Source organism: Pelecanus crispus, chromosome 12, assembly GCF_030463565.1.
Source record: "Pelecanus crispus isolate bPelCri1 chromosome 12, bPelCri1.pri, whole genome shotgun sequence".
Lineage (NCBI taxonomy): Eukaryota > Metazoa > Chordata > Aves > Pelecaniformes > Pelecanidae > Pelecanus > Pelecanus crispus.
Genome location: NC_134654.1, coordinates 1,067,745 through 1,087,818, shown reverse-complemented (window position 1 = coordinate 1,087,818; position 20,074 = coordinate 1,067,745). Strand labels below are relative to the sequence as shown.

Here is a 20,074-nt window from a genome sequence, read left to right as displayed (position 1 = left end):
AGATGAACATCTAGACAGAAATACTGCACAGAACAGGAAATCTGCCCGGAGCAGAGAAATCATGGGAAAATGAGAACATGCGTTGTTACTTACGTTTATTATTTGCACATTGTTAGCACTTAAGACTCCTGACAAAAAAAGACATTGGGCCATCACCTCTGGAACAAAAATACAGCTGAAGCGTGGCTATTTGCACCGGCCTTGCAGATCTAAGAGGACCCAGCCTCCTGGAGCAGCGCTCTCCGGACAAAGTACAAACAGTTACTAGGGTAGAGGGTAGGAAGAATCCAAATCAGGAAGACAAAGGACAAATTCAGAAAAAGCAAAAAAAAAAGCAGCCAATGACTGGCACACACAGTACGAACGCAAACCAGGGAAAGGCATAGCCATGCCCAGGGCCAATCACCAAAATCATGCTGGCTTCTACCAGTTTAGCAGATCTGCTTTATTCCTTGATATGACTTTCAAGGTTAAGGGAAATCCAGTGTTATAAAAAAACCAAAAAAAGTATTATTTGCAATGACTAGGTGTTACGTTTGGTCATATGTTTTCCTTTTTTTATTTTTGGGTTTTTTTTAATAATTTCTGGTGTTCAGGAAATAAATGAGACATTTTCAATGATGCTAATGGATTCTGGATGCCCAAAATACCCTGAAATACTGTGGTGTTTGTTATTTGGAAAATTATCCCAAACAAATTAAAATAATTTGGTGTGGGAAACGTATCTCTGGTGTAGCTGCAATAATTTTCTGCAAGCAAAACCAAAGCGCGCTGCATTTCAATGAGCGATTATTATTAACGACACAACTGCTGGATGCAGGAGGCACGCAAGCCTTTCCCGAGCCTGCGTGATGACGTACAGAGAGCAGTTCTGGAGGGCGGCAGGCGGGTACGCTTAGAGCTGCAGCCCGATCGCTTACTGCTAGGGGTGAGGAGATCAACGTGGAGACATGTTATCGCTACATCTACTTGCCGCAGAATTCTTGTATTTTTCTTGGCGGCATCTCTCAGCGGCTGCTGGAGGAGACAGAGCAGAGGTTTGGACGGGTCCCACGTACGGTGCTCCCTTTGTATTCCTACAAATCTGGCTCAGCCAAGGGGCAGCACGCACCAGCGAGCCGTGCATCAGAACGCAAACGCTGCCAAGGCTTTGAGCGGCTGCCCAGGGGAGCAGGTAGGTGAGGGCTTCGCCTGGGAGAGGAGCACACCTCCCAAAACAGTTTTGACAGGTGACGGCGGTCCCGACAACCATGAGCTCCGAGAGAACCGCTCTGCCCAGCAGAAGAGGAGCGCCAGCCCAGCGCACACGCACCGCAGCGGGGGCTCTGGGAGGCTGGAGTGCTGGTGACTCGGAGAAGGATGCCGATCCTCCTGCACCACCTCTCTTCCCCGTTTCTCCATCCTTGTAAGGAGGTCAGTGCCAGCCACTCACATCCCGACGGCTCCACCTACGGCCCACGGAGCAGATCTGGGTCACCAGAGGATTTCCCTCAACCTACCTCCCTTATTGTTACGGCCACGGCGGCAGCGGGAGCACATAAAACCCAGCTGTTAAATACAAACCGACTCCAGCACCTGTGCAAGGCCGTGAATCAAAGCCGTGCACCCGAGTGAAAAATCTTTGCCTTCACGCTGAAGGGCTGAGGGCTGCCAGCGCCGCTGGCACAGCAGCCGCGGTGCCCACCGTGCCTGCACACCGCCGGTCCCGGACTCCCCGCCGCTGCTCCTGAAGGTGGTCCCAAGGCTGGAGCTCCTCTGCACGGTACAGGACACCCCACCGGGCCGAGAGACTGCCTCAGAGTAGGTAAAGCCCCATGAAATTCTTAAATGTGACGTGATAGGAAGGTGCCAGCTGCCGGGGACCATGAGCTCTCAATCACGACACACGCTACTCTGAAAGAGCAGAATATAGCAGGAATCCAACCAGCCTTCCGCAAACCCACCCGACCTGCGCAACATCAACGTCACTGCAGAATGTTTGCAGAACGAAATCAATCTTTGACACCTTCCACTCAAAGACCTCAGGCCTTTTGGGAAGAAGAGCAAAATAGAAGTTGTTCCTTCTAATGCTGCAGGAAAACGCACAACCACCCTCAGGGAGCCAGTTCCCGTTTTCCAGAAATAAAAATCCAGTGGATAATGAGGTACCTGCCCAACAAATGGCATCCACCTCGCACCTCCTTTGTACAGGACGACGGGTCACCTGCCGTCCACCACAGTCATAATTTTCGAAGACTAATTTTCCCTAAATGCCGCCTCAAGTTGACCTGAGCAGCTTCGTTATGCAGATCAAGAGGTATCTCAGCACGACAGGACCAACAGTCCCTACTTGACACCCTCATTATCAGACTGCAGACTGTATTTTCTCCTACCCGTACTATACTGGCTGTCCCTCATGAACAGTATGTCACCAAGAGGGATTTAAGAGTTAGAATTCTACAGTGAAAGGGACATTCTAAACCTGAGCTTGACACAGTATTTTAACCCATAATGACGTAAAAGATGAGTAAGACAGCTAAAAGAAAAAGAAATTGGAAAAAAAAAAATCCATTTTTCCTGGTTTATTTGACGCACGTGTTACCATCCTGCACAGAAGCAGCTTCACTGTTTCACCAGGTCACCCTGCTTCCCACGGCCTGCGCCCGTCCTCCCTGCAGCGACAGCCAAGAGAAAGGGACAAAAAAAGACGACGCAGCTGCACGGAGAAAAGTGTTCAGATAACACCACAAGAATTGGCAGGGCAAGTCCAAGGCATAGGCAGGATCAGAGCAACTATTAATTTTTGATAAATAACAAGTGAGACAGGGATCCTTGTACAAGTCTTACTTGTATTTCCCCATCCTCCAGAGCATGTTTTATCAGTATTTCTAGCACATCAGAGTCACACCGACACGACAACAGGAGATTAAGCTGATACCAACTTCCCGCTGCTGTACAACAGTTTCAAAATGCCCCTCATTTATTATATTGTAGTTGACAATTTCTAGCGAGGCTGCCACCAACATCTACGATGGCAAAGCTTCGTGTAGCACGGGCTGAACTCTGCTGCACTTAGGCACGCGCAACGATGACTGTTTTCTTGCAACTATTTGTTTGCAATTTTCATCGGTCAGTAACCACTTGACTGTAATTTTCAAGAGTAGCAACGTACACCTGTGCTGCTGCTAACAAGAACAGGAACGCAAACTACCCTTGTAACCTGTGCCAGGTTTTGTTTTTTACAACCTTGAGTCCTTCTTTAAACTACCACTTAAATGGCAGCAGTATGATAGATGTAGATTCTCTAACAATTGAAAAGACACGTACAAGATTTATAATTCTGCTTACCCTTTCCAAACTCTCGTGTATGAGTCACGAGTGAGACAGTTCGTTTAAAAAAAAAAAGAAAAAAAATCACCATCCCTTTTGGCAAAGGTTAAGAAACAGCCTCCACTCACTCAACACGGTTCAAACTCTGGGCACTTTTAAGCACTCGATTGCACGACACGTTTTGTGGCCGCTCCTGCAAATAAAAATCCACTGCCTGCTCTCCGGATGGAGCCTCCCTTCAGGCAGAGCACGCTGCCTGGGGAGGGATGGCAGAGGATTCGAGCCGAGACGTCGGCTGCCTGGCAGCCCACATCAGTTCTGGCAGATGTGCCAGCTCGAGTACCAAACCTTCCGATTCAAGAAGGGAACCCTGCGTTTCTTCTGCTCAACGCCGGCGCCAGTTATCCAACGGGAAAACGCTGTCAGTGCTGCTGCGTGGAAGCACAGCCCCAGGCTGCATGCTGGAAGCTGCTAAAACATCCGGACAGCGGAACAGACTGGCACACTGAGCGCCAAGGGACTGGAAACTCTCTGAGCAGCCCCCGGCTTCTCAGGTTGGGCACCCCATCTCCCATACCGGTCTAGCCCCATGTCGTTGCCTCTGAAGCTAAAATCAATTTTTCAATGACTCCATTAAGGGCATGAACTAGGCCCTGCGCTTGCTGTGCACGAACAACTCCCACCGACTCCAGTGGAAGATCAGCCCTACATCCTAATTCTTACCCATTTCACAGTTTTAAGCAGGTTCCAACTTGCTTTGCTTTACTAAACACTACTTTTTTTAAAAGCCTTATTTCTCATCACTTTCTGAAATCTACAGATGACACCATGTTGTCTGACCACAGTTTATTGCTGCTGGAAGCCTTTATTGTTGCCAACGAAATTCAGGCTAATTAGACAAGATAGAATCAATTGATCAGGTCAGGTAAACAACATGAAGAAGCACTGCTTGGCACGAGTGCTGTTCACATGAAGGAAGCACTGAAAGTACTAACAGACCCAGTTCTTAATCACCAGGTTTTGTAGAAGATAAGTATATTCGCCTAGTAGCTGGCACAGAATAAAAAAAAAAGTTACAGCTACACTTTTCAAGGTGGGGAACTTAATTGGATTCAGCATCACAGTTCGGCTTATGCATTCTGATCAATAATCCAGCCGCTACGGTGCCTGAACGTAGACGAGCTCCATTCTTCATGCAAGACCCACTGCTGACGTCAGACGCGTGGCTTTTCTGCCTGTGGTACGGTATCTCCCTCCGTCAGGAACCGGCGTGTTTGCAGCGTGCTCCTTTACCTGTGTAACACCTAGACCCTAACTGAAGCACTACCACGGGACTTTAAAAATCCTCTGATCTTGTTCTGGTCCTCAACACTAGACAGCGATGAATGACTGGGTTCAGGCACTGATGGAGCAACCAGTAAGTAAAATCAAACCAAAAGAAGAAGAGATGCTGTGGTTATTAACAGGAAAATTTAACAAATGTGCAAACAGTATGTGGTCCATTCACATGTCCACAAGATCAGCTTAAAAAGGACAGCACAAGGAATTTTTTACATGCACATCCATCCTTGGACGGTACTTTGTATACGTTCCGCCCTTGAAGGAGTCAATTCTGTTGTTTGGTGTTGGCATAGATGGGAAACTGCACCATTTTTAGGTGCACAGCATGTTGCTTCAGGCAGTTTGAAAAGCCAAAAGAGAGTAGGTGAGGCTAAACAATTTAAACATCTCATATAAACAATTAGCGCTACTGATGAGCACAGGTAAGGCAGTTCATGATGGATTTCTATGCCTGGCAGGAGGTCAGGAATCAGCTCTGTAATTTATCATTTGTCTTACACAGCACCCTGCGCTCCCAGCTTAGTCGGTGACTGCTGGGAACACACCGCACACGGACAGGAGAGGCAGCGGAAGAGCGCACGCTGCAAACAGCGCTGACGAAGGAGGGAGCAGACACAAGGAAAGTCAAAATAACCAACGTGCCGATGGTGAAAAACTGACCCAGCCTCCTGCATCGAAGTACAGTGCCTGATGTTGGCACGTCCTCTGCTGCAGGATCACGGTTTTTTGTTTATGAAGGGATAGGGTCCCTTCTCCTGCCCAGGATAATTGCACCTCCCTTAATGCTTCACACCCGCGCCCGTGGTTCCCATTTGCTGAACCACTGTTTTTCTTTCCATCTGACAATGACCCGAGACCTATGAACCTTTGTCCTTGCTTTAACTCCAGTCTGCAGCGGTTACGTATGACAAAGGAAAGTCACATCGATCCGGGCAGCGGTGGCCCAGCCAGCAGGTCAGCCGAGGCCATGGTACGGCCATGCGAAGCCAGTTCAGCCGCGGAAGCCCCTGCTTGTCATCAGATGAGGAAATCAGGCACGCTTCCCTCAAAACGAACAACGCCGTAATTTACTTGGGAATCTAAAGAGATGTCAGTTACCTTGAGTCCAGCACACCACGATTTTTTTTTTTTTTAAGCATGAAGGTTTTCTTTTAGCTCCTGAGAAAGGCATCAGACCACAGAAACTGTAAGGCGCTGCTTCCACTCACTGCGAGGAGCCGAGAAGGAGCTGCAGCCCAGCACTTGCCCCAGCCTTGGAAGGAGTTCGGAAGGGGAACATTTCCATCGTGAAGATGGAGACTATTTTACTTTGGTAAAATAATTCTCTGGCTAGCTGGCCTACAGTTCAAGCGACAGCAAGAGGCGCGCAGCCTGTTCGCACAAGCGGTCTTGTGACTTTTAAATGGCTTTGCCACTCATTTACACATTTCTCTAAGCGCATATAGCCAGAAAAATCAAAAGACTGGTTTGCATCAGAAATTTATCCGGGTGATTCCAGGGAAGACTACAGGCATGGCCCAAGAGGCAAGTCTCCAGCCAGCATCAGTCGGTGGCTGTGCTCCAACACCCGCCCAGTCAGCGGGACGGGGGGTACAAGCCAACCCCAGCTCCTGGGGCACAAACAAATTCTACCCTTCCTGCCCCTTCCTGAGGCAAGACATGATTTACAATATGACCAATTTGTCCCAAGTTCATCACAGCTGGTTTCTATCTCTAACACTACAAGCAGCAAAGAGGACTGGTAGATGCCTTCTATGAATTCGTAAGCAAAGTCCATTTCTCACACGGAGCAAATACTCCCCCGCGGAACTAAGGCCCAGCATCTACTGTCACAGAACCCCCCCGGTACTCCCGCACGTATCTACGCAGCACACGCAGTACTTTGGATCACAGCGGCACCCTGCTTTGCAGACTTCAAAGGATTTTACTCTTTGCCTCTTGCACGCCCTGGGAAGCTCAGCTTTGTCTCATATTTTGTAAGCACGTTATTATTTAGTCAGCATTTGACTCTGGGTGTAGTGGGAAAGCTGGCAAACAAGCAGGACTTGCAGTGTGATCTGGAATCCGCCAGGCTGGGGCTGTGCTGCTCCCGAGCTGTCTCATTTTGGCTGTCCCGATGTCACCTGGTGAGCAAATCGCCTGGATGTCGTCTTACACTAAACATGCAATAGGAAATAACCCCTGAAACTGGAAGGTGTTCAGGTACCATAGTGACAGGCACAGTTTGGGAACACAGAAGAGAAAACAGCCTTGCTTAAGGGTTTCAATTAGCTTCCAACTAAGACGATTACAGCATTTCCTAGGGAGCAAGGAATCCTTCAGGGAGAAATCAAAACACCCAGCTGCACGGACGCCCTGGCTACGAACTGAGCCTGGCGTCTCCTGCGCAGGGCCCCGCTCCCCGGCCGCCCCAGCAGCACCTTCTCCAGCGCCAGCGAAGCGCGGTGCGATTCCTTCGCGCAGCGTGGCTCTCCGGCGAGACGACGGGCTTGTCCCGGGAGGTGACGGGCTTGTCCCGGGAGGCGACGGGCTTGTCCTGCCTGCTCTCTGCTGGGGGACCCCGCTCCGGTGGCGGGTGCTGGCCTGCGCCAGCCGAGGGGCCGGGGCTCTGCTCTCTCAAAGCAAACAGCATTAGCAAACAGCATTTTCCTCCCGCTGCGTTTTTTTTTTTTTTTTTCCACATCCCTTCATGCATCTTAGAAACTTTCTGGAGGCCTCTAGCATTTTCACTCCTGTTTTGCAGGGAGAAAAGCGAAGAACGAAGGGCGAGGTGGCCCGCATAACAAATGCGCGTCGTCACCGGCTCTGCCGCTCGGGGCCGGAGCCCACCCGCTGCCGTGACCCGCAGGGACAACTCCCTCAGCCGAGAGCCACAGCACCACAGCTTACACCACCTAAAACCGAACCCCCATTTAACAGGATTATTAACTTCCAGCTGCGTTCAGCCTAATTTCCTTTGTGCAACAGTGTGTTTAATTGCAGAGATTCTAATTTACTGTTGCAGAGTATGAGCCCAACTCCAAGGATAAATTAAAATGACAGCTCCATAGGAAGTTTGGAATTTAACTTTCTGGCTTATCTGATTTGATGCAGATACAAATATTCAAACCCAGCCAAGGAAACAAACAGCCTGTTTCTAAGAAGTTCCAGCTGGAACGGGGAAAAAGGATTTTGGAGGAAGAGAGGCGGCAACCATTAGTGCACTGTCATACTCCTTGCGGGTGCAGATCAGCTAAGCAGAGCTGCAGGGCCGGCACGCTGCACTCCTCCTCTGCAAGACCCATTTCTGTTTGGTTTTTTGCTGTCTTTTTTCCCCCTTTAGTGAAAAACTACTTAGCTATATTGAGAATAAGAGGTTTTACTTTCAAATCTCTTTTGTACAATTCCCCTGTTCTCTTTTCAAGGGAGAGAGAGGTAAGCACCAAGCCTGTCAAGTGAAACACCGAGTCTGGCGTGCCGCTTGCTGCCAAGAAGGCAATGTTTCTTTTGTGTTTTCTTGTAATCATGACCAACTCTGTGCTCCTGTCCGCAGATGAGGCTGGGATCCATCTCACCCCCCTTAGCTGGTAAGAGGAGTCCTACAGTCCCACCTACGCTCCGAAACCCCTGGGGAGAGGCGAGTGTCATCTGCGGGCGGCTCATCCCATCCCCACACTCATGCATGTTATTTTTGTTGAGACAGATCGAAGCTAAATTCAAACTGAATTTAAAATAGTGATAATAATAATAATAATAAAAAAATTAATTTCTAATTTTGAACTCTGAAAATTCAAATCAGGCTCCTAATATTCTGTTTTATTCAGGCAAATAAACAGAGCACCCAAATTTTTAGCGCAACCGCATCCTGCGATCCAGGCGCAGCCCCACGGCGAAGCCGCCGCCAAGGAAAACACTCCGCTTTCGGGATACTCCCCGCCGCTTGCGAACCCGAGCGAGCAGCCGCCCGAGACGCTCTCACCGCCCCGCGAGAGGAGGAGAAGGCGAGGCGCCGCGAGCAGCCGACGCCGCGCCAGCGAGGAGGTCCCGCCACGCAGGGGCTGGGCGCTCGCCACGTGCTCGCTGCACACGTGGAGGCGGACGCTGGCACGGGAGCCGCCAGCTGGAGGGGAGGGCAGGCGGCCGGGACGGGCCCGAGGTCACCATGACATTCGCCGCCGTGGCTGGCTGACCGACCCGACCCGCCTCCGTGCTGCGGCCGCGCTTGGGCCCTCACGGCAACAGGGCAGCTCTCCCGGCAGCTCTCCCGGCAGACTCCCGGCAGACGAGCTGCCGCTGCGCCCGCAGCACCCGGCGTCGGGGCTTTGGTCGGGTTTTGCTCCTGCACGCACCTCCTGCACCCCACCTGCAGCCTGCCGGCTCCTGCGGCACCCCGACCCCACGTGTCCAACACAAATCCAGCTCCACTACCCGTAAGGCCGCCTGCGAGTGGGAAGCTGGAGAGACATTTGGACAAGAATGTTCATTTCTCTGCACTGAAAATGGGTGGGAGAAGTTGAGGGCTGCTCCCTGCGCGCTCCCCGAAGCCAGCCCAGAGGGAACACGGGCAACCGGGGAGTTTCTGAGACACCGGCACCGCACACCTGAGAGGAGTCTCCAGGAATTTCTCCAGCAAGCCGCAAAGTCTGCGGTGCACGCAGGCAAACCGGAGCCGTGCGGATACAGCGACCCACGGTACGACAGCCCCTGACACCGGGATGCAAATATTGCGACGTTAACTGTCAGAACTTCTGCATTTTCACTGCACTGAATGATTAAATACGCTGCAATTACAGCACCCTGAGACCCCCTTCAGCCCCAGTTGGTGGGCACACAGAACAGCATGGGCACACCGGAGTAGCCGGGTCGACAGACCTGATCCCAGCCATTCCGATTCCCAGATGGATCCATGCTGGGACGAGCAATTCAGAGGCGGCACTGAAATGGACCCCGAGTGGCAGAAACGTAAAGGAAACAAAACACAGTTCTGAATCCGTGAATACCTTCTGGACCATCACAAAAGCAGCTTACACCTCCTAGAGAGGACGTGACGAGAGTTAAATTCCTAGCAACTTACAGAGAAGTTAGTACATACGCTCGTAGGTAGCACAAAACTGCATTGCGTCTAAGCCTCAAAACATTTCACAAAGGATCCAGAGAAGAGGGGGAGGATCAGCTGTCCCCACCAACATCCTCAAAGAGAATTTTAAGCTGTCTTCCAAAAGCACAGAATAAAAACGCTGCCAGAGAGCAGAGTCTGCTCACGGAGAAGTCCGCACCTGTATCTATTCACAGAGCATCAGCTACCACGCCAGAAACGGCTCCGTTCCTGACATCCTGCCTCCGGACTCAACTCCCGAACGCGAGGGCGGGTGATCCGATCACTCCGTCTCCCTTACCGCTAATGGAATCTCACCTCTACCCACACCAGCCTGCCTGAAATCAAACGAAAGGCTCAGATCTTTCCTAACGCCTGTTAGGCTGCGATACAACCACACCTCCAAAAATGACCTCTTTAAGCAACACAGGTTTTTTCCTTTCGTTTGCCATCCTCCACTGGCTGGGTACCATTAGAACTTGCCCCAACCAAAGGCTCTCCAAGGGAAGTCACCGGTGAAGACTAATGAGAAGGGCTGAGCTGGTCTAACTCTGAAACGGGATCAGTAATTACTGACTCTCCAAAGTAAAGTTGATGCAAGTGATCGATGTCCAGTACTTCTGAACACAGGAATGAAATGCTATTTGAGAGAGACAGAGGAAAAGGGGAAGAAAGCGAGGAAAAAAGATGACACTTTACTGTGGAAAAGCCCATAGTGAACAGTCCTCAGCACCCTTTATTCCAGCCAAAACGTATGAGGTCTATTGGCTCTCTTCATTTGCACTATAAATTTAGCAACTCTTCCATTTTCCAGATGAATTTTAATCACATTACATGCTATTGATTGCACAGTCACAGAAGACATCCCTAAGAATTTATTCTGTGCTACCATTAACCACTTTCACAATAAATACGCAAACACTGACCCATTCACTCAACCTGCAAACACCACAACTGAATTTTACCTTTGCTTTCTCCCAGACTCATTCTTGGTACCCCACCCACCCAGAGCTTCACACTGCAACCCCAAATTCCAGTCTTTCCCTGCCTCTGAGCAAATGACCCGCACTTACACCTCCATCTCATCAAAAACTTGAGACATTCAAAACTTTCATGGAAGTCTGTCTGTTTTGGTTAAGCAAACAGAAAATCTCCCCAAAACATATGGATTAAAATTCACCGTAGTCCAGAAAGGAGCAGCTGAAGTTTATACAGCCTGGATGTCCCTCTCTAAGATCATCTGAATTATCCGTTCACTGCATCACCATCGCTGGTATGGATGGCTTGCGGTTAGCTGGGAACTTCTAGCATAAGGAGACTGCGTGAGTGTTCCTAGAAGATCCAAATGTTCTGGAAATCTGGAGTTTATAAATGACAACGCTCGCAAGGGAGGAGAAGGAGGACTGGGAATTTTTCTCTCCCCTTTTTCCTTTGCACCACAGGAAAAAGGTAAGTAACTTGGTTTAAGCAAAGTTAGCACCGTTCTCTGGTCTCAGCAGATAAAGTGCTATACAATGACAGCCAACAGTAACCCGAACGCTATACGCACCTGGATGTATCGCAAGGCACTCCTTAGGACGCTGAGGTTTGAGGTCTTCTTGTCGTCTACGTTGGGGATGTTGCGTTTTAATGTCTCAAAGCATTCTTTCAAATGTGCACGTCTAAAGAAAACAGAGGTGGTTTGTCAGCTTGGGGGAGTGCACACCAGAAATTAATTAAGCAGAGGGCTAGAGCTTAATTTGGGCCTTAATCCAGCAAAGCACTTGCACATGTGCATAGCAGTCACCGAGACTACCTGCATGCTTACAACTGAACCAGCTCAATCCAGCAGAAAGACTACGGGCTTGTACGCCTGGATTCTAGTCCCAGCTTTGTTAGGAAACCATTGTGCAGTCTTAAATGAAATATCTCATCTCCCTGTGCTGTTGCTTCCACTTGCACCATATTTCTGATTCAGCTAGTTAAGACTTGTAAGAGTTTTGGATCAGGAACTGGTCTTTATTCTGTATTCACACTGTATACTGACCCTGATCTCGGCTATTTGATTACTTTAAATCAAAAGAGAAAGTACACCGTTATGCACGTGGGGATTTACTTTGCAGGATCAGGGCTTTGCAGGGTTATCGTAATGCAATTACGCAGTTAAGTAAAACATACCGGAAAGCAAGAGATGCAGAACTGAGCTCTAAGAAAGCAAAGCAATACTGCAAGATTCATTAAAAGTCACTAAGAATTTTGTTCAGGTTGTTAAAAAACAAACAAACAAACAAAAAATGCCAAAGCCAAACAAATATTGACAGACTATAGGCCAAAAAAAAAAAAAAAAAAAGGAAGGTGAATTACAATTAAAAAAAAAAAAATCAAACCCCTGGCTTTCTACGCACCTGTTCTTCTCCAATTTATTATGTACTTCCCTGGTCCCAACCCTGTAACCCAAACAGAACAAAGATAAACTCAGTGTCAGGTTTAAAACTACTGCCATTCAACCTGTATTTTCAGCAGTGTGTGTGTGTCTAGGATATACAGGTAAATATTAAAAAGCAATAGAGGTGTTCAGATACCACTGTTTCAGTATTGGTTGCATATATATTTCTACCTATTCTGTATCAAGACCAAATCCATACTCTGCATGCAGAGTAGATGGGACAAGCATTACGCATGTACTGCACACAAGATACAAGCAGGTGTAACGTGTGTGTATATACACAGACACGGCTACTATCAACAACGGGGAGAGACACAAAGTATGAATTGTACGTATCTATACAGTACTAGAGAGCCCAGATTCTGACCCATTTCTGATCTACGCCTACACTCCAGTGGGGTAAGATTTATGCAGTTTCAAATTAACGTGTACGGGACTTGGCAGACATACTTCAAACCGCTTTAGTTTTTTACTGTGCCTGAAATAACACAGCTGAGCATAAATACGGAATGAAGTAATCCAGGAATCCTCCAGTCACTGCTAAAGGAAGAACCAGGGCGAGCTTCTGCTTTTTGGGGTTCTGGTCTATCCCCAGCCTCTGAATCAGAGGAATACTTTTAGGAAAAGCCGAACAAATTCATTTTGTCTCAGTTTTTCAGCTATAGTGGTGATAAAGTACATTAGCAGACAGGTGGAGATTTCAAATATCTTCCATACACCATGCAAAGTAATTATTTGCCTTCGGCTGAAAATACACCGACATTGAGGTGAGCATTTCAGGAAGTACGTTAATATTTAATAAATATTCAGGTATTTAAAAACAAATATTTGACAGCTTTTTCCCATGAAACATTTACAAGCTGAAAAAGACATCCTTCCTGTGCTTATGTCTCAAGGAGTAATTCTGGGGAGACAAGGAGCATGCACCTTGGGGTAACCCATCAAAATGCATTTCAGGAAACCTTTGCAGCTCGCTCAGCGTCAGACTGGCGTTCTTCTGCTGTGCCTACGCCAAGAGCTCTAGAAATCCCGCAAGGTAAAATGCTGAGATTACGGCACAGACACAGCGGTGATGCCGCGCTTGGCGCTGGGACAACAGCCCTCCCAACGTCCCGGGAGCAAAGCTCGACGTGACGGCGCAGGAGCAGCGCGCGGCGCAACCGCAGCCATCCCAGCGCCCGCTGCCGGGGCGGCTGCGGCTCAGCCAGCGAACCTCCCGCGCCTTCCCTGGCACCCCCCTGCCACCCGAACCCCCTCTCACCCGTCCGAACCCACGCAACGGCTGGGACAGGTTCGCTTGATGGAAGCACAAATATACCTATCGTTTCTGCAGCCGAGCATTTTACAGACAAGCTCTAAAGATCACAATCTCTCTTAGAGGAATTATATTGGCATTTTACAAAGGCCATTATCTTTACCAATTCTTATCTACATTACTTAGAATCATAGAATCATCGAATCGTTTAGGTTGGAAAAGACCTTTCAGATCACCCAGTCCAACCATTAACCTACACTACCAAGCCCACACTAAGCCAGTCAAGGGTAGACCAGACTGAACCATGTCCCCAAGTGCCACCTCTGCCCGTTTTTTGAACGCTTCCAGGGATGGGGACTCCCCCACCTCTCTGGGCAGCCTGTTCCAATGCTTGACCACCCTGTCCGTGAAGAAATTTTTCCTAATTTCCAACCTAAACCTCCCCTGGCGCAGCTTGAGCCCATTTCCTCTCGTCCTATCACTAACTACATGGGAGGAGTAACACTAACTACTAGTTACACTAACTACTAGAGAAGTATCACTAACTACTTGTGCTGTTTCCTTCTACGCATTTTGGGATCTTTACATCCCAAAGGACACTACAAACCCTTTTTTTTGTTCACTACATCTTACATCTCTTCCTGCTCCCACAAGATGACACTGAAACTACCACTCCCTGCACGGAGGCCGTCCACAGGGAAGGTCGGTACCGAGTCACAGCCCCGTGCTCGTGCTCCTCACAGCTGGGTTACAGCGGCTCTGCATCACAGCTCAACGCAAACGCCGTAAGGACCAGAGGACCTGGGGACAAGAAAGTGAACTGCCACTCCCAACCTTCTGATGCATTCAAAATACTGAGCTCTGTCTAGGAGGGAGCAAAAGGCAAGGCCACATTTTGCCCTGGCCAAAGCGTTTCTCCCGAGCAGGTCGCTAGCCCGGAAAGGACTGCATCGAGTCTGCCTCTTCTGCTGGCACCTGCTTAGGCCCGGGGGGACCGGAGGGACTGGCAGGGCCTCCAGCTCTGCCGGGTCTATCTCAGCACGGCAGCCCGAGCCGTTCTGGAGCGGGACAAGGCTGCCGCTGCCACGCTGCACAGCAAGAGGGGGAGGCTCCAGCAGGCATTTTGTCAGCAGCATCTCCTCTGAACTCCGGACCAGATCCCCGCCCCTGCCCTCAAACCAGGGCACGTTTGCTTTATTGCACTGAGCAGGCAAGAGACACACAGCAACCTTCTGCCCAGCCTCCGTGGGATGAGCGTACCATTTTAAACACCGCTGCGAAGAGTTATCTGCCAGCTGCAGGCAGTCGGGAGAATGGTCAGAGGTCTAGACAACATGGCCCAGGAGGGAAGACTGAACAGATCCAGGTCATTTTATCCTGCAGGAAGGAAGACTGAGGGGCCAAGGGAAACAGGTAGAAGCTTGCTGCAAAAAAGGGAACGATTTGTTCTCCCAGTCCACAAGAAATAATACCAGACTACGCGTTAGGATACTGTGGTCTGGAAACAACCGCCTAAGGAGAAGGCAGAGTCTCTACCAGCCAAAGTCCTTAAGAACAAGTTAAACAAACACTAACCTGGAGCAACATCAGTCACAAGTCCTGTCCGAGGGTGAGGACAGATTAAACAGCCTTCAGTCCCTTCCAACTGCAGGAGTTTTGAACAAGCAGGAGGCCCTTAGCACTTAGAGCCCTGAGAAACTGAAACAGCAGCTAAGGTGATCTCTGTCCTGGGAAATAAAACCTCCCAGATCACATCCCAGTTTTCAAGAAAGTTCCTGCAAGCAGCATTGCTGCACGATTTCCCTCACCAGTGTAAGCAGAGAGCTTTTGCCAAACATAATACCAGATGCCACCTGAGATCAGACAGGCAGTGCTGGGACTTGCTTCCTAATACAGTTCTGGCTTGGAAAAAGAAATCCTTGTGCAGAATCCTACAGTGTGTAGTCAGGGAGGAAAAATAAAAACCATCAAGCTAAGAAACCCTGCTATCAAAAAACCAAACAGACACCCAAACATCCACAGATCTTGGTATTTCTGATCTGACCACTGTTTGCAAAAGCAGTAGCTACTCCGAGTCGATGCAGCTTTCGGTATCATTTTTGTCTGGTCCCTCTCAGAAGCCTCCACACACAAGGTGCACTCACCCTCCAGGTCTCTTCTTCTGCTCATTTGGTTTCGTGTCTTCTGCAGGAGCCAGCTTCAGCGCACCGAGCTGCGGGGGTGCTCCCGGGTGCTGCAGGGGCTGGTGAGGCTGGGGCTGGATGGGCTGCTGAACCACATGGTGCTGGGAGATGGCCAGGACCGGCGCCGTGTAATGCTGCAGCTGCTTCGGGCTGCCCGACGGCGGCGTGGCAGCTTTTCCGTCCGGCAGAAGCGGGCCCGGCGGCCTCTGGATGACCGGCGCAACCGGCGATGCCTCCTTAGTGACACTGGGAGTGCTTACGAGGGGCTGGTGGCGTTGTACGAGCGGCGGGGACAGCGCGGCCTGGGCTGCTTGCTGGGGAGGGCTGGTGACGACAGGGATGGGAATGACTGAAATGGGGGCTGCCAGGGGCGGGGGCGGCGGGGGGGCCGGGGCTGGGGGGGAGATGGGCACCAGCAGTTCGCTCCGGGGCTCCTCCGGGGGAATGGCACTGTTCGCCCGCGGCACGCTGGCCTTGCCGGCCACCTTCTGCTCCTGCTCCCTCTCCAGGCGGAGCTTCTCGTGCTTCTCATTCTCCTCTGAAAGAGAAACACCGACAGCGATTAATGGCGCTTCCCTGGCCTTCCCCATCCGCAGGCCTCTCTCAGGCTGGTGACTAACAGCCTGCCTTTCCGAGAGGGAAGCGGAGGCCGCGGGAGTCCCACGGCCCGGCCCACGGCACGCCCCGAGCCCAGGGCAGGGCCTGCGCCCCTGCAGCCCCATCCCGCGGCCCAGCCACGCCGCACCTTCCGCTCACGGCCCTTTCACTCCAGCGCGAACTGTTTCAGTGTAAACCACGCGCTGCCACCGCATTCAGCCCCTGAGACCAAGCCGCCGAGGCGACTCCTGCCTCCTCCGCTGTTTGCGGCAACCCTGATGTCTCCGGAGACGCCAGGAACGCGGCAGCAGATGAAAAGCAAGACACCAGCCGACCCACCTCCTCCTCCCCCGTCCCAGCACCGCGGGGAGAGACACGGCCTGACCCAGTCCCTTCCCACTCTCAAGGTCCAAACCCACAGATCGCAAGGCCTTTCTGCCAAGGGCAAACGTTACGGAGCTGAACAAGATTAATGGACCTTCGGGAGCTGTGGCAGGACGCAGCCAGCAGCCTGTGCCCGCTCCTCGGAGGGATCCGGTGCAGGTGCAGGATCCGACCCCGCTTGCCCTTGCACAAGCCCGCAGCAATGGACTCAGCACCGAGCAATGCTTACTTCTGCACCTTCCCAAAGCCCTCCCTGCTTGCGTCCGTACGTAAACACATCACTGTGCTCTACTGCATAGCGGAAGAAATCAATCCACAACGTTTTCAATTCTTCCTTTTCCATTTTCGAATTAGCAAAGAGCTATTGAGCATTCTACCAAGGAGCACACCCTGGCCCTAGGACAACACCGACGTTTGCTTCCAGGGAGGGAAGGACAAGCCTGGAGACCAGCCCTGAGTAACAGCATCCCTGGAAAAAACTGTGCATTTCAGGATCGCCTCCTAAACTCGAGCCAGCGTGCAGGAGACAGGGAAACCTCGTGAGGCATGCATCCCCAGCTCCCAGCTCTCCCAGCAGCGACCCAGGACACCCGACGGCCGAGAGATCAACAGCGGCCGCAGGACTGCAGCTGGTCGCAACCAACCACGCGCGCAGGGCAGGGCAGGCTTCCGAGGCTGAAACACCCTCTCTTCTATACCATCAAGCGTGAGTCTTAGCTCAATGGACTTCACACCGATACAAACCCGTCAGGGCACTTCTTTACTGCTGTGGATTCTATTCAAGCTCTTACGCTTAGCTTTGATGTGCGTACGTTCCTTATGTTTTTAGAACGCTAGACAAAGTAAACGAAATCTGTGTGGCCCGACTAGCAAAATAAACCTCATTAAATGCGATCCAGGTCTCCGGCTTTAATTGTGCGAACGTAGCACAAATGAAATTTATTTATACAAGTCCTGTGGCGCCAGTGGCCCTGGCACCTAGACATCTCACAGCCTTAATCAAGTATCTCCAAACGCGCTGCCCATGAAGCTCGGCAGATCCCATTCCTGCCAGCCTCCAAGGAGTTGCAAAAAAAAAATGGTGCAGCAACAGCATGCCAGGAGGTAGGGCTTCTTCACAGCAATATACAAACATCTGGAAAATAAACCCCTGCTTCATCAAGCAAGGGATCAGAGAAGTGATGCGTACAGTCTGGTATCCTGTCTGCCACAGCGGCCAATATCAGGTAATCCAGAGGGAGCTGTAAGAAACATCCCGAAAGAGCCTGTCCACAGGAGAAGCTTGGGCTCGACCTAAACACTGAAGTCGGAAATGTGTATTTCGGAAATTTGATAGAAAAGCCTGTATACGGCAACCTGGAATTACCAGGCTACGCTCAAAGCCCCAGTTCTCCTCCAGAAGCCGCTGTATTAAATCCAACAAGCGGAACCAGGGGAGAAGGCCCCCCCGGTCGGTAGCCCCGCCAGCCGCGGAGCTGCCCAGGCCTCGCACGCCGCCCGAGGGGTCCGGCCGCTGCTCCCACCTTCTCACCCAGCTTCGGATTTTGAGGGGCACAGTGCAAAAGCAACAGAGAGCACTAACGGGAACAAAACTTTTATTCCTGATTCTGAATGACCTTTGGTACACGTCACCGTCCCTGATTCACAGACAACATGATTTCCTCAAGGTCCCTTCAGCCCAGGATTTCGACAGCGTACATCATATTTCCTCCAACCTTCTTTAAAGCACTTTGGCACAACCCTGCTCGCTGGTTGCCTCAACAGCTCTGCCCAGAGCCACAGCTGGCCTGCAGCAGAGCGTCCGAGACCCCGGGGCGGAGGAGGCCAGTGAGGAGTGCCCGAAGAGTAAATGGTGAATGGAGTTAGGCCCAGTCGGCGGCCGGTCACGAGCGGTGTTCCCCAGGGCTCTGTTTTGGGGCCAGCCTTGCTTAATATCTTTATCGATGATCTGGATGAGGGGATTGAGTGCACCCTCAGTAAGTTTGCAGATGACACCAAGTTGGGTGGGAGTGTCGATCTGCTGGAGGGTGGGATGGCCCTGCAGAGGGACCTGGCCAGGCTGGACCCATGGGCCGAGGCCAACTGTGTGAGGTTCAACAAGGCCAAGTGCCGGGTCCTGCACTTGGGGCACAACAACCCCGTGCAGCGCTACGGCCTTGGGGAAGAGTGGCTGGGAAGCTGCCTGGCCGAAAAGGAGCTGGGGGTGTTGGTTGACAGCGGCTGAACATGAGCCAGCAGTGTGCCCAGGTGGCCAAGAAGGCCAACAGCATCCTGGCTTGTGTCAGGCATAGTGTGGCCAGCAGGAGCAGGGAGGTGATTGTGCCCCTGTGCTCGGCGCTGGCAAGGCCGCACCTGGAATGCTGTGTCCAGTTTTGGGCCCCTGAGCACAAGAAGGACATTGGGGTGCTGGAGCGTGTCCAGAGAAGGGCAGCGGAGCTGGGGCAGGGTCTGGAGCACAGGGCTGGTGGGGAGCGGCTGAGGGAGCTGGGGGTGTTCAGCCGGGAGAAGAGGAGGCTGAGGGGAGACCTGATCGCTCTCTACAGCTGCCTGAAAGGAGGGGGCAGGGAGGGGGTGCTGGGCTCTTCTCCCATGTAGTTAGCGATAGGATGAGAGGAAATGGGCTCAAGCTGCGCCAGGGGAGGTTTAGGTTGGATATTAGGAAAAATTTCTTTACAGAAAGGGTGGTCAAGAATTGGAACAGGCTGCCCAGAGAGGTGGTGGAGTCCCCATCCCTGGAAGTGTTCAAAAAACGGGCAGAGGTGGCACTTGGGGACATGGTTCAGTCTGGTCTACCCTTGACTGGCTTAGTGTGGACTTGGTAGTGTAGGTTAATGGTTGGACTGGGTGATCTTAAAGGTCTTTTCCAACCTAAACGATTCGATGATTCTATGATTCTAAACCTTAGCAGCCCCAGTTCAACACTCAGCTGCAGCAACAGCCCGAACACACATGCCACATGAGGCCAGGAACGAGGTCAAGCACCCAGCTGACAGGGTAAATACTGTCCAGCACCTACACGAGGAAAAAGCAACACCCGCATCGAGCTCCAGCACTGGGGCTGCATCTCCAGTTTCTGAGGCTGCAGCACCTGGGAAGGCACCACGCGAAATTCAGTGACCTGGAAGGGTTTCACATCCAAAGAGCGCTTTTCCCGTGATTGCCCAAGACTCAAATCCAAAATTTTAATTCAACTCCTGTAGCACCAAGTAGGAGGGTAAGTGAGCTCAAGATCTGACTGGCTCCAAAACGTGAGGTTGTTTAAACAGAAGCTCAGAGTCTGAATGCAGTATTTCTCTGTATTTTCTCAAAATATTTCAGAGTAATTACCAACATTTCCTTAAAGGAAGAAGTAAAGCAGGGCATGGTGGCAAAAACCCCAGCAGGAATCCCCTGATGTAAATAACATAAATCTTAGCTACCGACGATTTCGGACTGGTTCAATTGAACAAGATTAATAACTAATAAATAAAAGCCCTTTGTCCGCAATTCTTTTGCTCCACTTTGCT

General features: G+C 50.9%; 1 protein-coding gene across 2 annotated transcripts in view; it reads right to left on the bottom strand.

Moving 5' to 3' along the window:
- MNT (MAX network transcriptional repressor) overlaps nucleotides 1-20,074 on the bottom strand; it is a 45,648-nt gene that overhangs the window by 12,714 nt on the left and 12,860 nt on the right. The window contains exons 2-4 of one of the 2 annotated variants that reach the window (XM_075719912.1): nucleotides 15,549-16,125; nucleotides 12,109-12,150; nucleotides 11,274-11,385 (exon numbers count right to left, since the gene is read on the bottom strand). In XM_075719912.1, coding sequence (XP_075576027.1) covers nucleotides 11,274-11,385; nucleotides 12,109-12,150; nucleotides 15,549-16,125 — 731 coding nt within the window. The remainder of the gene's footprint in view (nucleotides 1-11,273; nucleotides 11,386-12,108; nucleotides 12,151-15,548; nucleotides 16,126-20,074) is intronic. The other variant, XM_075719913.1, reaches the window with a different exon arrangement.